The sequence below is a fragment of the Hyposmocoma kahamanoa genome, unplaced genomic scaffold (assembly GCF_003589595.1).
Source record: "Hyposmocoma kahamanoa isolate Upper Pololo Valley unplaced genomic scaffold, ASM358959v1 182, whole genome shotgun sequence".
Lineage (NCBI taxonomy): Eukaryota > Metazoa > Arthropoda > Insecta > Lepidoptera > Cosmopterigidae > Hyposmocoma > Hyposmocoma kahamanoa.
Genome location: NW_020653713.1, coordinates 4,891,050 through 4,906,571, shown reverse-complemented (window position 1 = coordinate 4,906,571; position 15,522 = coordinate 4,891,050). Strand labels below are relative to the sequence as shown.

The 15,522-nt window shown below is 37.1% G+C and overlaps 1 protein-coding gene across 1 annotated transcript in view; it reads left to right on the top strand.

The window, feature by feature from the left end:
* The window catches only part of LOC113226134 (nephrin-like), a 465,840-nt gene that overhangs the window by 354,636 nt on the left and 95,682 nt on the right, over window positions 1-15,522 (top strand). The window contains exon 13 of the mRNA XM_026458662.1: window positions 620-838. Coding sequence (XP_026314447.1) covers window positions 620-838 — 219 coding nt within the window. The remainder of the gene's footprint in view (window positions 1-619; window positions 839-15,522) is intronic.

Here is a 15,522-nt window from a genome sequence, read left to right as displayed (position 1 = left end):
CGCGGTCACTATTATAGAACCTTTCCGCCCGAACGACCATCGCTTCTCCTGGCTATGTGCCCCGCCCATTGCCACTTCAGCTGAGCTATTCTTCGAGCTATCTCGGTTACCTTAGTTCTCCCACGGATTTCCTTATTTCTGATTCTATCACGTAGGGGAATACCGAGCATTGCTCTCTCCATTGTCCGCTGTTAGAGAGGCCCATAAGAAGCTTACAGACATGTAAACAATTTCCTACTTGACAAATATTTTTAAAAACAAAAAGGATAAAAAATATTTTAATGTTTTTAGTAAGGCCGTAAATTTAAACGGTGTTGCGTTCAGCGGTACGCGCGCGTACGTGTTTCTTGTGTTGGATACATTCAACACAATACTCAATTAGGCGCAAACGTTGAACGCCCTGCTGAACGCACCACTGTTGCGAATTTGTGGCCTAAGGACTGATTTGTCCAGAACTAGGTCACAAAAAGTTTATCTCATTTTGACGCATAAAGATTCAAATTTTACGCTCAGCAATAGTATAATTTTGAATTTCACATATTTAGATTTACATCACTATTGTAATAGCAGAGCGATACATTGATCAAAACATCTAGTAACACGAATTTTTCTTCCACAGCTTCGGAAGCACCACTTGGTGTTGGTGGCCTTGTCGGCGCAATGGCTGCCGGGCTAGGCGCGATTTGCGCTCTTGTAGCGGGCGCATGCGCGGCCTCGCTGCGTAGGCGCCGACGCGCGCCACACGGCAAGCCACCGCCAGCGCCGCTTGTACAGCGGGATGTGCCCAAAGTGCCCGAGCATGATGATGCTGAACCCGATCTCATCCCTAACAACTACTGTAAGTACTTTTCTTGATTTTCTAGTTAAGAATTTTTTAGTATTACGTGCCCGTGTTTAAAGCAGATAATTCGACGAGTTTGGGAAACACAAGGCACAAAACAAGGTGTTAAAGAATATGAGTTGTAATTTTCAATCGTAACTAGGAAAGATACCATAGTACCGGCACGCTGTGATAACCGTTTTGACGTTTCTCCGCTCATCCAGTTTCGTATTCATTCATAAATACGTTGAATAAGTCGGCATTTATTGTTCAAAATTCGAAATTTTCAAAAATAAAATCCAATACGATCGTCACTTATGGAATCGCTGGCCAGTACAACTTCTATCTCCGGCAAACTCGCGTCAAAGCTCAATGCAAAACAAAGCACTTTCAACGTTTGTCGAATGTCGACGCTTGGTAGTATTCGAGCGAATTCGCACGTCGACGTCGCCTGGCGGTGGAGTTGGAAAACAGGACGCGACGCGCTTCGACTCGCGCGCGCCAGTGTGAGTTGAGCCTTATACTCTGAAAAATTAATCTTAGTGCTAAATGAGAACATTAAACATTTCCGGTATAATAAAAATTTTTAATATTTCGTCTTATTGACATCGTTAAAGCGCTCATTAGATTGACCGTTCACCATCACTGATCTTGGAATTAGCACTAAAGTAGGTAGTACTTAACTAAGAGACTATCGTAAACCATTTTGAACTGCTTTGCCAGTAGTGGATTTGGAGCCCACTATTTGAAAAACACTAGTATTATATTTTCTATGATACTAAGGGAAGGGACGAACACGAATCGTGCTCCTGGTGGTAAGCGACACGCCTGCCCATAACAGTTGCAGTGGCACTGCCGCTGCGCCCTTCACCCAGAGACATAAGTTGACAAGTGCCGTGTGCTTGTAATTTCAACAGCACCTTTATTTACCCTTCAAAACCGACGGTGTAATGCTACATTACTGCTTGACGGCAGAGATAGGTAAAGTGGCAGTACTTCCCTAGACGAACTTTCACAAGATTTATATTTCTGGCTAAAGTTGTTAGCGTCTTTTGTAACACCCTATATAGTTGAGACTCTACACGATCTTAAAATTTTTCCTTAAAATTTCAACAACACTCAATTTCTCACAATTCTGGTTACTGGTTGGCACAACAACGCGTCACTGGGCAAATTACACTTCTATACACGTAAACATTTTAGTGCACTTGTTTCACTTTGTACAATGTTTTGAGCTACAAATGCTTACAAGATTTGGACATTTGCCATGTTGCAAAATTTCAAATTAATTTCTTGTGCTCAGAAAAACTAAGACATAAGACTGCAGCACTAATTAACACATTTTTAACAAGAGAGATATAATGCCCATAAGAACAAGAGCTTTAAATTGCAAAAATCTGACTACGTCCGTCACACTGAGACATAAAGTTGACAAATCCCATGTGCCTGAAATTTCACCAGCACCCTTAAAACTGAGCTAGATTTAGATAATAAAAAAGCAGGCATTTACGGCATTAACGGATTTATATAACAATATTGTTATACTTTCTTTAACAAGTTCTTTTTAGTAGCAGTGGAGTTCCTTGTGATAGAATTCGTCCAGGGAAGTACTGCCTGACCTACTTCTGCCGCCAAGCAGTATTGTTAGCATTACTGTGTTCCAGTCTTGAAGGGTAAGGGTGCTGGTGAAATTACAGGCATATGGGACTTGTCAACTTATGTATCAGGGTGACGGGCGCACTAGCAAGGCCCCTCAGATCTTTGCGACTTAAAGCTCTAAGTGACACTGGACCTGTTATGTACAGGCGTGTGGCTTACCATCATGTGCACGACTAGTTCGTCCCGTCACTTTATGTTATAAAAAACCAAAAATAATAAAAACTACCCAATTCACATAAAATTGCACTCTGCATTTTAAATCTAAGGGTGTCACCACATTTACATGCTTACAGCTCGGAAATGGCTATTCTGTGTCGATAATTGCAGTAATTCCCTAATTCGCAAATAACATTAATGTTATGAGTAATATATCGTTATCTATTATATACTTATAATAACTATTACTATTCCAATAACAGTTACTCCAGATGGTACTTAACTATTGTGTCGTGACCTCAGAAACGGAATTACGATTTCGAAGTTGGTGGTTCGGTTCAAAGGGGAGGAACTCCTTATTCGATCTAAGAGCTCTCTAGTTCACTATAATAATATTAATTCGTTTGTCTTTGACGTCGCTTTGCCCTGTACTAACTGCGAGACGACGGCCTTAGGAACAGGGATGGGTTTGGAACTGGTTGGGGCCTTCTGTGCCAAACCTCGACTGTCCGACCGAACCGAACTTTTGCTGTCCCGATTCTTTTCTTTCAATACAATAAAATCTTCATTAAAAAATTAGTCAATTTTTTTCATTCTTTATGAAAAATCATTTTATTAAATTTGATCAAATTCTGCTGCCCCGATTTCTTTCGTTCTCTACAATGTATCGTCCTTATTAGCAACTGAATCTATCAGTAATAAAAAAAAAATAGTCAGTTTTATTCATTTTGTGTTCAAAACATTTTATGAAATTTTACCAACTTCTGCATTCCCGATTGTTTTGATATGATCCTTACATAAAACTGAGTCAATCAGCACAAAAAAAAAACATTTTTATGGACAACTTACGATTGACAAAAAAATTTACTATGCCAAAATTGTTTTCACAAAAGTCTTAATGACTTTTAATACAGTTTATCATCAATCAGAATCCAAATAAAGAAAAATCCTTCGACTGACTCGAACCCACATCTGTGTCAAACCAGGGCCACCGCTCTGCCAACTGAGCTAGGATCAAGTCAGCAAGTCTTACGAATTTATCTAAGTGTTTGTTACAGATCTTTTGTATTGGATTTTTTCGGCTTTTATCGCCATAAGTGACACCTGCGAGTGTGGCCTCAGTTTGGATCAGACGCAGGTTGGAAGTAATTTTTCTTTATGTTAAATCTTTGTATTAATAATTACTACATACTAATGGAGTAATTTTACAAAAAATGGAATGATTATCATCATGATGTATTATTTGAGATTTTTGTGGAACAACTCCACTAGTTTTGTTATTATTATTATTAATACAAAGATCGAACACATACAAAATTGTTTCGACCCGGTGGGACTTGAACCATGCTGCACCGTAGCATTGCTCTTACCCTGTGGCTCAGTTGGAGTTGGAGCCACAGGTCGAGTTACCGAGTTCTCAAAATGCTCCTATGTGTTTTTGTTATAGATTTGTATGAGTTTCGGCATTCGTCGCCGCTAATAATATCCAGTGAGAGAATTTTGAGAGACCTTTTCACCGTAGCCATCATGATATTCAATAAAAATAAATGTATGTGTTAACTTTGTCCTACAAGTTCAGAGCACTAAGTCATCACCATCTATAGCCGTCCTTTGTCCATTCAAAGACCAACTGTCTAATCTCTATCGATCTTGAGCCCATACACTCATGCCCCAGAAAGTTCCTAATTTCACCATGAACATACAGCAAATATGTAAACAAATAATTATTTATTAATTTACATTTTTAAAACTATTGAAATTATAGAGATGGAGAAGAGAGGAGAAAACGTAAAAGGAATATTTTTTTGGAGTTTTTATGTTGACTTTTTCTCCCAGCATATGTATTCTCCCTCTACACGATGTCTTTTAAACGAAGCTGAATTTAGTTCTTTGATGTTGGAATTTCACTTGAATAAAAAATGCCTATCATATATATATATAAAAAAACCTCAAAGAAATGATTATAAATTTCCATAACCCGCAAAAGACGACCCTAAATGCATATCTGCATCAAAATTAATAAAATGCTTAGGTCGTGTTTGTCTTAAAAGGAGCATTTAAGTTGATTAAATCTCTTTTACATAAACTTAATATTTAAGTTGAATTTTCAACAGATTTCGTAAAGTAAATATTTCTTCTAAATGAAAATTATGATTCTTATAAAATCTGATTAGATTCTGGTCTTATTAAATTTTTTTTTTTTGATATCTTGGCAGTAATTAAGTGCTTCTTTTTGGAAAACGAATGAAGACAATAATTGCATATTATTAAATATTCTTGGAACTAGTAATAACAGGAGTAGTACATGAGACGCACTACAAGTTTCCGGAATGAATAAGAAAAAAAATACTATAAATGGTCAGAAAAGAATTTATTGTTTCTCAAAATATTCTCCGTTAGCGTTAGTACACTTTTTCATACGAATGAACCAATTTCGAAAAGATTTATGCCACTCCTCCGTGACAATCCCTGAAACATATTTTTCATACTCTACGACAGCCTCGTCAGGTGATGAAAATCGTGGACCGCGTTACTGGTTCTTAATTTTTGGAAATAAATAAAAGTCACAAGGTACCGACCTGGCGGTCGGGATTGTACACGGGATGGCTCATAAGGTCAACGTTGTTCACCTTCAAAAATTCATTTGTCTGTCTGGCTGTGTGAGAACTGGCATTATCGTGGTGCAAGATGATACGGCATTTACGGTTATTTTTACGGAGTTTGTCAATAACTTCTGGCAAACAAATGGTCGTGTACCAATCACTATTCATGGTACAACGATTCTCCAAAGCAACAGTAGCCCCGTGTCCAGTTTTATTAAAATACGCCTATATGCAACGCAAATACAAAAATACCATACGCTCGATTGCTGCTTTGTTTTGGGATCATAACTAGAAATCCATATTTCGTCACCTTTTACTATGCCCCACATCAAAATTTGACGCCCCTTCGTTGAATCTGGTAAACATGGCATTGCACCAAGTGACGCGATCCGTTTTTGAGGTTCAGTCAAATTGTGTGGATCCACCGGGAGCACAGCTTTTTCACACTCAAATGTTTGTGTAGTATTGATTGTATTTGACTCATGCCTATGCCTAAAGATGCCTAAGAATATCATGGTATGTCACATGCCTGTCTGTTTTGATCATACGGCGCACAGCATCGATGTTTTTGTTATTCACAGCAGTGGACCATCACAAAATTCGTCACTGACATTCACACAACCACGTTTGAATTCTGCAAACCAGCTATAAATAGTCGTCTTGCATGGTGCTTCATCGCCAAAAGCAGTTTGAAGCCGAGCGAAGCTCCGCTGAGCTGTTAATTTACAATTAAAGTCATAGAAAATCATACTGCGAAAATTTTCACGAGTTAAATCCATGGTGATGTGGACAACCAATTTCTAAAATGACGCCACAATGTGAAAACAAGTGACAGTCAGATGAAACAAACTGTATTCTACAGCCAAAGAGTTCCATTTTCAAAAATGTAAGTGGCCAGTTCCGGAAACTTATAGTGCGCCTTAAGTAACAGATTCCAAGAGTGTTCGTCTTCTTGATAATTTATGAAATACATAGTCTTTTGAAATAAATAATTAAAGAAAATAAACAAAGAAAATAATTCAATTAGTAAATAGTTAAAACGTTAATGATATCAAAAATCAATGCGTTTGGATCAATAATAATTGCAAATTAAAAAAGACAATTAAAATAATATTGTTATAATTTCTCGATCGTACTAGTTATTTATTTTGACATTTGCGTGCAATATCAATATAACAAAGTTTTATTGCTTGCTTAAACATATATCTTCTCTGTTCTACTTTAGTAAATGATGACAATTCTATCATAGTTTCTTTTTTACTCTCACAATTGGTCTTTTATTCTTGGACTAATGTAATTTGTATTTTATTATTTGAATACTGTAATTTTTTTTTTTTTATAATATCAAGTGACGGGACGAACACGTCGTGTGCCTGATGGTAAGCGACACGCCTGTCCATAACACTTGCAATGCCACTTAGAGTTTTAAAACAAAGATGTAAGGAGTACTGCCACTGTGCCTGTAATTTTGACAGTAACCTTAACCGTCAAAACCGGAACGCAGTAATGCTTATGTAGCTGCGCATACGACATGCCATCGCAGCGCTCTGGCCGCACTGAATAGGAACGCGACGTGTCCGCATATTTTTGTATACAAGCGTTACTCAGCAGCGCCACCGCGCCGCCACGGCACCACTGTCGATGCATGTCGTTGACTAGTCAGAGTATGTACTATATGCGATTAGATATAAGGTACTTCTGTAGGGTAATAAACATGAAATGTATGCAGTCATCAAATCAACCAACTCGGACTTTTCCTGCTTACCTGCTCAGCTCCCCTAAACTGGTGACCCCGACGTGACAGCGTCGGTGAATACTGCTTGGCGGCAGAGATAGGTAAGGTGACATACTTCCGTGGACGATTATTTTCCCAAAGTCCTCTATTTCATAATTAGCTTAATTTTTATTCATTGATTTATGTTATTTGTATTTTAAATTTTGTAATTTGTATTTTATTTTTGGATAACTGTAATGTCTGAAATACAAATTACTAATACTATTTATAACAAATTACTATGGAGAATAAAAAAATATTTGTCAAAAATAAATAATAAAAACGCAATAAAAATAGCGACGCTTCTTAGTTTTCTTGTAACATAATTAATAGAATCTTAATAAAATTAATGTACATAATTGAGAAATCGGACTTACTAAAAAAAAAAGTACGAACTTAATAAACATAGCCCCGCACTAGGGAAACCCTGTATCGCGGGTGCCGCCGACACGCACATAGACAACCACAAATTGCACCCAAACTCACGAGAGCCATACAAATATTTCTCCCGGCCTGGGAATCGAACCTGAGACCTCTGCGTGGCAGTCCGGCAAGGTAACCATTCGGCCACGGATGCAGTTATTGACTTAAAGAAATATCAGTTCATCAGTGCCCTTAATCGACAAACGTTATGAAAGCTTTCATAAGACGTTACACACATCTTTATGTGTGTAACATGTAGAAGGCTGTCGCCTATACCTACCCCTATAGGAAAAGGACGTAAACTTTGTGTATTACAAATCGAGAGCGCTATCATCTAATAATCTCCATACCATATCTCCATCACTTTAATAAGAATACCTATTGCTTCCATGTACATACTAAAACCGAGGATTAAATCGGGATCTTTGTACTTTTAATGACTTTGTAACAGCCTATAATAGATGGTTAAACTTTGAACCTTTGACTGGTTTAGATTAAATGTTAACTTTGTAACCTCGCGGCAGACGATAGTGCCGCGTTGCGTCTGATTCACGTGTTTTAGTCGCCGCGACTGAGATCTCTAGATCTTTTAATCGAAATAACATAACAGTTTTGATTGCTGACACTATAGCTTCCCTATATTCGTATCAATTCCGAATCCGAGAAATGACGATTTAAAATGTCACAGGGATCATTTTATTTCTAGATGTACAAACTATAGGAAATGGAACTATTTTTCCGGTTTAAATCGCGTATATTTGTTTTTTCAAACACCGTGACCAAAGGGCCCGAAACGTCGGTTTGTTTGATGTGTAACAATCGCGAAAACCTAAGAACTCGATATGTACAAACTATAGTCGTATTTTCTCGGATACGAATCGGATTTTTCTTTTAACATAATAGGCCTGTCCATAACAGTTGCAGTACCATTCAGTGCTTGAAATTACAAAGATCTGAGATGTATTGCCACTGCGCCCGTCACTCTGAGGCATGAGTTGAAAAGTCCCTTGTGCCTGTAATATCACCAGCACTCTTACACTTCACAACCGGAACGCAACTTTGCTCACATTGCTGCTTGGCGGCAGAAATAGGTAATGTGGCAGTACTTCCCTGGACGAACTCTTTGACAAGGACCAATACAGCTACTAAAATTTACTTAATTTTACTGGACTTAGTGCGCAAGCGATATTAGAATTTTCTAGATTTGTATACTCTTGGATTCTAATACAAATCGGACGCAGTGAGCGTAAATATTAGTGTCGCGTAATGTCGCGTCGCAATGTCGAAATGCGTCTCTGCCTTCCACTAACTAAATGCTGCTAAGTGATACATGGTTAAATAACCGTTTTAATTAACAATAATCTCAGTACAGAGTACTAAAAAACCGACCTCAGAAGTACGTGGCATTACATATAATTACCAAGTTTTATTGAAATCGGTTACCGGAAAGTGCGCAAACCCGGATTCATCTCCTAGTTCGCCACTATACGGGACTTGACACAGGAGATAATAAAAATCGGTTCTTACTACTCAAAGTATATTGAGAGAAAAACGCCTTGAATAAAAGAATAGCAAAATCAACCATTAAAATAATTGCACATTATACTAAAATTTAGGCGCTATTTATAAAAATAAATCTTTATGCGCTAACAGCCACCCTTAGATGTGGATGATTTTCTTCAAAATTGAATGGGACCACTATGGAGATACCCTCTTTCCAACAAAAAAATCATGAAAATTGGTTCAAAAATTATCGCGTAACATACATACAAAAGAAAAAAGAAAAAATAACATACAGTCGAATTGAGAACCTCCTCCTTTTTTGAAGTCGGTTAAAAAACAGAGCACAAAACTCTCTTTTCAAAACTCTTTTTAAAATAAGTTAACGTGTTTGACTTAACGGAACTTACCCTAAGGATGCATAACTGAAATATCAATAAACAAGTATAACCAGAAATAGAGACGAAATGGGGGCCATATATGCCTGGTAAAACATTAGCGATACAGCTCTTATAAATATCAACTCCCGTTTGCACTGAAATATAGACAGGCCAACTACTGACCTGTGCGTACGTCTCCGTATATTCCAAAAAATATTCTGTATTTATTGTAATAAAGATAATATCTCTAACAATGCCGTGCTGTTCTATTCGGTGGTGCGGGAAAAACAGCATAACATCTAATTACGAAACAAACGGAATCACATTTCATCGGTAATTAAATATTAAATATGTAATTTTACAATTTTCGTCCATTATAACAAAGCTCAAGTTAACTGGTCGATTTAAAGTGAAACAGTTCACGACACCCATTGACGACACCCGTCAATTATTTCGAACCCGGGCTAACCAATCGGAGCGCAGTTGTCACAGTAATGATATGGCAGAATAGTTTTCAAACAAATTAAATGACATTTCGTCTCTATTTCTAGTTATATACTCGATGTTTATTACTTTGCCGCGTTTTGGTTAGCGAAAGGCAGATCTAGGTATCACACAACACTACAATCTAACAAAGTCGATATGAAGTTAACCTCAACGGTATAAAGTGGACGGCCTCCGTGATCCAGTAGCTTGCACACCGATTTTCATGGTGTTGTCATCTCTGAGGTCCCGGGGGCAATCTCCGGCCGAGTCTGTGTAGAAAAACTAACTAGCCAAGCAGTAATGCTACATTACTGCTTGGGTAGAAATAGGTAAGGTGACAGTACTTCCCTGGACGAACCCATTCACAAGGAGCTACACTGTTGCTAAAGCATAAATTTCCATGCACAAATACAACACCGTTTACTACGTATACTATAGATTACCGTTTACTATGATGTCCTAGATTGAATCGTAAGTCGTTATCTGCCACGTTTCTATTACTAGGGGGTTTTACTTTCGTGGTGTTTGAAAAAGCTTCTTTTACCCAAACTCTGGCTACTTATGTATTCAGTACCGAAGTTTAACATTAACAGCCTTTTAAAAAACATGAAACAGGCTTCATAAAAGAAGGTGTTATGCGTCGAATGTAAAGAAAACTTGCTACGGCCTGCGGTTTCACTCAGAAGTTCAAGTTTATAGAATCGATTTTATATAATCTTGCTATTTAGATACATCAATAAACATTCTTTCTTAATTTTTATCAAATTTATTTCAATTCAATCATTTTGTATTAATTGCTGATGACATGGAACATATTTAGTTTTTTTAATAATATCAAGTGACGGAATAAACAAGTCGTGTGCCTGAGTAAGCGACATGCCTACCCATAACAGTTGCAGTGCCACTCAGAGCTTTAAATCGGAAAAATCTGAGGGGCACTGCCACTGCGCCCGACACCCTGAGAAATAAGTTGACAAGTCCCATGTGTCTGTAATTTCACCAGCACCCTTACCCTTCAAAACCGGAACATAGTAATGCTGACATTACTGCTTAGCGGGGGAAACAGGTAAGGTGGCAGTATTTCCCTGGACGAACTCTTTCATAAGGAGCTGAATGAAGGTCGCAATCAAGCAACCGAGATTTATTAGGAGATCAATATCAAAAGATTATAAATAAATACTGGTTGTAAATATCATCAATTGTTTTTGTGTACCAAATATCAATTTAATACTAAATTAAACATAATAATAGTGTTACCTTGAATGCTCGAGCTTTGAGTTCATTTATAAATTATCCGTTGATCATCTAATATATGTATGTATATAGACAATTCAATGGGACAATCAAAGAAATAATTGATCTATTGTAAATGTGCACTTTTTTAAATAAACCATTTAAAAAAGCGCACATTTACAATAGATCAATTATTTCTTTGAGGATCAAATAATATTATCCCATTAAGTAAATAAATACTACAATAAACAGGTTGTTTTTGTATTCGTATAAATATAATTATGTTTATGTAAATATCGTATAGCTATTGTGTTGAATATTTTTTCTTTTAGTTAATTTAGTAAAAATAAATTAAAAAATATTCAAAAAGAAAACTCAACACAGCAGTTGTTTTGCACGATGTAACCATCACTGAGTTCGTCGAGTAGCAAATTAATTTACTTTTTTACATTTTTATTCATATGGATAGTAAAGTGATGCCTGAAACCATCAATTATTTATTATTATCATTAATAGAAGAATCTCAGCACGAAGTACTAAAAAAACCGACCTCAAAACTTCGTGGAATTACATCTATTTGATAAGTTTTATTTTGGTCGTTTACCGGAAAGTGCGCGAAACCGGATTCATCCCTTAATTTGCCACCCTTAGACGTGGAATATTGTCTTCAAATTTAAATGGGACCAATACTGAGGTAATCTCTTTCCAACAAATAAGGAATCATCAAAATCGGTTCACAAATGTCGAAATTATCGCGTAACACACATAAAAAAAAAACAGTCGAATTGCGAACCTCGTCCTTTTTTTGAAGTCGGTTAATATACCTTTTAAAACAACCATCTCGGAGATCTAACCGTTCCGGGTTCGATTCCCGGTGAATCAATTTGTGAAATTAAATTTTCTACTATGTAATCCATTATTATGTACTATGTTTTCTACTTTCTACTACGTTATGTTCCTGGTATTGCCCTGGAGTGAATTCCTTTGCTCTGATAATCATAGTACAGGCATTTCACCATTTTGAAACCTGATAATTGCTGTGGTAAATCAAACATTTACATCGACAGATACTATTTCATATTTGCAAACCTGCCTCCGTATGTTTAATTTCTATATTTGAATTTGTAAAAGCCGTTGAATTTATTTTTTCATTCAAAACAACCCTGTGTGACAAACAAACGGTATTCAGCCTTTTATTATTATGACTTTGGTTCTGAGAAATGTTAAAATGAATATAAAAAAGTTAGCAAGCCGCATAGGTAATGGGGTTGAAGCTTTAAGCTTTAATAGAGCCGCGACAATGGGCCCGCCTTCCCATGCATGCGTAATGTTCCGGTAACTAGAGTTGTCATTGCGTTTTTGGTAACAAGTATTTGTACTTATTATTGTACTTGTACTTACCTGTTATGGCCGTGCTAGCTTTATGGCGGCCATACACGTTACGTTACTGGAAAAGTCTACCTGAGCAGGTATACCAACCTGCACCGGTGCAGTAATTATAGACAAAATACGTACATGGTGCGTGCATTGAGACTTTTTAATAATGTGACAGTAAATCATTCTGAATTTGATTTGTTTTAACCGACTTCAAAAAAGGAGGAGGTTCTCAATTCGACTGTATGTATTTTTGTATGTACTTTACGCGATAACTCTGGTATTTGTGAACGGATTTTCATGATTCTTTTTTTGTTGGAAAGAGGGTACTTCCATAGTGGTCCCATTTAATTTTAAAGAAAATCATCCACCTCTAAGGGTGGTTGTTCACGCATGAAGATTCATTATAAATAGCGCCTAAATTTTATTATAAGGAGTTATTCAAAGTATTATTTTAATGGTTGATTTTGCTATTCTCCAATTCAACACGTTTGTCTCTCTCAATATACTTTGAGTAGTGAGAACCGATTTTTATTATCTCCTGTGTCAAGTCCGGTATGATGGCGAACTAGAGGATGAATCCGGGTCGCTCATTTTTCAGTAACCGATTTTAATAAAACTTGGTAATTATACGTAATTCCACCTACTTTTGAGGTCGGTTTTTTTAGTACTCTGTACTGAGATTATTATGTTCAAGCACAGACACACTCAGGCGATAAATGACCAAACGTCACTTTGACACATCACGTGATTGGCGATGAATATACTAGTTTGTTCGTTTAATCGTCTATTATTTTAGTATTTTTTATTTATTTATTTTTTAATTTAGTGACGGTGTGCTATGTTTTTTTGGCTTGTTAACCACTTTATAATGTTTCATGTTGGTGGAAATTCGTAAATGGCATTGGATTACTCATATTTAAGTATACTATAATTGTATTATTAGTCTGTGAGTTTTCCTAAAATTTATAAATAAGTATTCTAACACATTTTTAACATATTTACCATGTTGACAGCGTCTGTAGCAAAATAAACAGATTTGTATACGTCCTTCGTAGGTTAAGACAAATTACTTCTAAAAAAATTTGTTTATTTGCTTACCACGGCTACATCGCGTCGGTTCTGCGTTATGGATTAATCATATGGGTTAATTGAACTTATGTCGAACGATTATTTATTTATTTATTATAAATGCTATAACTCAAAAAAGGTGTATACGAGCAATGTGCGGCATCGGCCCACGGGAATATTGCAAGCTGCTATTCGAGAATTTAAATATTTTGACTTTACCTTCCATTTATATTTATGAAGTTTGTAAATTTGTCAAACAGCATCTAAAATTATTTAAAAAATCAATACAAATTAATCCACGCGCAAAAAGAAACCCAGACCGACTTGTTGTTGAAAATGTACCTAAAACTACACTCTACTTAAAAAGTTCATATTACATGTGCATGAAAATTTATAATAGACTACTAATTGAAATAAATAATCTGACATTTAAAAGAATGACAACTGAACTGTATAAACACCTAGTTAAAAAAGGATATTATAGTGTAAACATCGAGTATATAACCAGAAATAGAGACGAAATGTCATTCAATTTGTTTGAAAACTATTCTGCCATATCATTACTGTGACAACTGCGCTCCGATTGGCTAGCCCGAGTTCGAAACAATTGACGGGTGTCGTCAATGGATGTCGTCAACTGTTTCACTTCAAATCGACCAGTTAACTTGAGCTTTGCTATAATGGACGAAAATTGCAAAATTACATATTCAATATTTAATTACCGATGAAATGTGATTCCGTTTGTTTTGTAATTAGATGTTTTGCTGTTTTTCCCACACCACCGAATAGAACAGCACGGCATTGTTAGAGATATTATCTTTATTACAATAAGTACAGAATATTTTTTGGAATATACGGTGACCTACACTCAGGTCAGTAGTTGGCCTGTCTATATTTCAGTGCAAACGAGAGTTGATATTTATAAGAGCTGTATCGCTAATGTGTTACCAGGAATATATGGCCCTCATTTCGTCTCTATTTCTGGTTATATACTCTATGAGTGTAAATTCCTACTTAGAAGATAAAATTTAATTTTGCATGCTTTTGTATAATGGCTGAATAGATGAACTCAAATGCAATAACTACCATCTTGTAATAACCTATTCAATGCAAATAAACCTTATTTCATTTCATTTTCTTTCACACATTCCGGTTTACCTGCGCAGGTACATCTGCACAGGTAGACCTCTCCGATAGACCGTAACGTGTATGCCCGCCATAATAGTTTGACGTACCGCCTCTCAAGTGGAGAGTCGTGGTGTCAAATCATTCGCGCTTTGTCATCTTCATCATGTCCACTGCTGAACATAGGACTCCCTCAAAGATTGCCACAACGACCTGTCCTGCGTATCAGGTCATCAGTCCACCTAGTGGGTGGTCTGCCCACGTCGCGTCTTCCGGTGCACGGTCGCAACTCGAGAACTCTTCGGCCCCATCGGCCATCTGTTCTACGAGCAATGTGCCCTGCCCACTGCCATGTAAGGTTTGTAATTCTTTGAGCTATGTCGGTTATTCTGGTTCCCTTACGGATATCCTCATTACTGATTCGTCCTCACAACGAAACTCTAAGCATAGCCCTTTCTATTGCCCTTTCAGTGATCTTGCGCCTTCTTACGAGGCCCATAGTAAGCGAACATCTCAGTGCCGTAAGTCATCGTGTTTTGTATCATGTTAAAATATGTGGATGTTTACCCATAACGACGTACGCACTTTATGTCCACAATGCGCCGCCATCGTCGTCATGAGCGTATCCACCCGGTAGTTGACGACTTTACCACCTCAGTCAGCCGGAATCCGTAAAAGGCTCTAAACAATAGTGGCTGGAGCGTCCTTGGACATAGACTGTGTCAGGAGGCGCCGCTCTTTCTTGGCTACACGTTTTAAATTATATAAAACTACCTGACAAAACATAATGTGACATCCTTAACAAATGCACGTTTTTGTGTTCCTACGTGGATGTGTCTGCAAGTGTGTGTGTGTGTGTGTGTGTGTGTGAGTGCGTGCGTGCGTGCGTGCGTGCGTGCGTGCGTGCGTGCGTGCGTG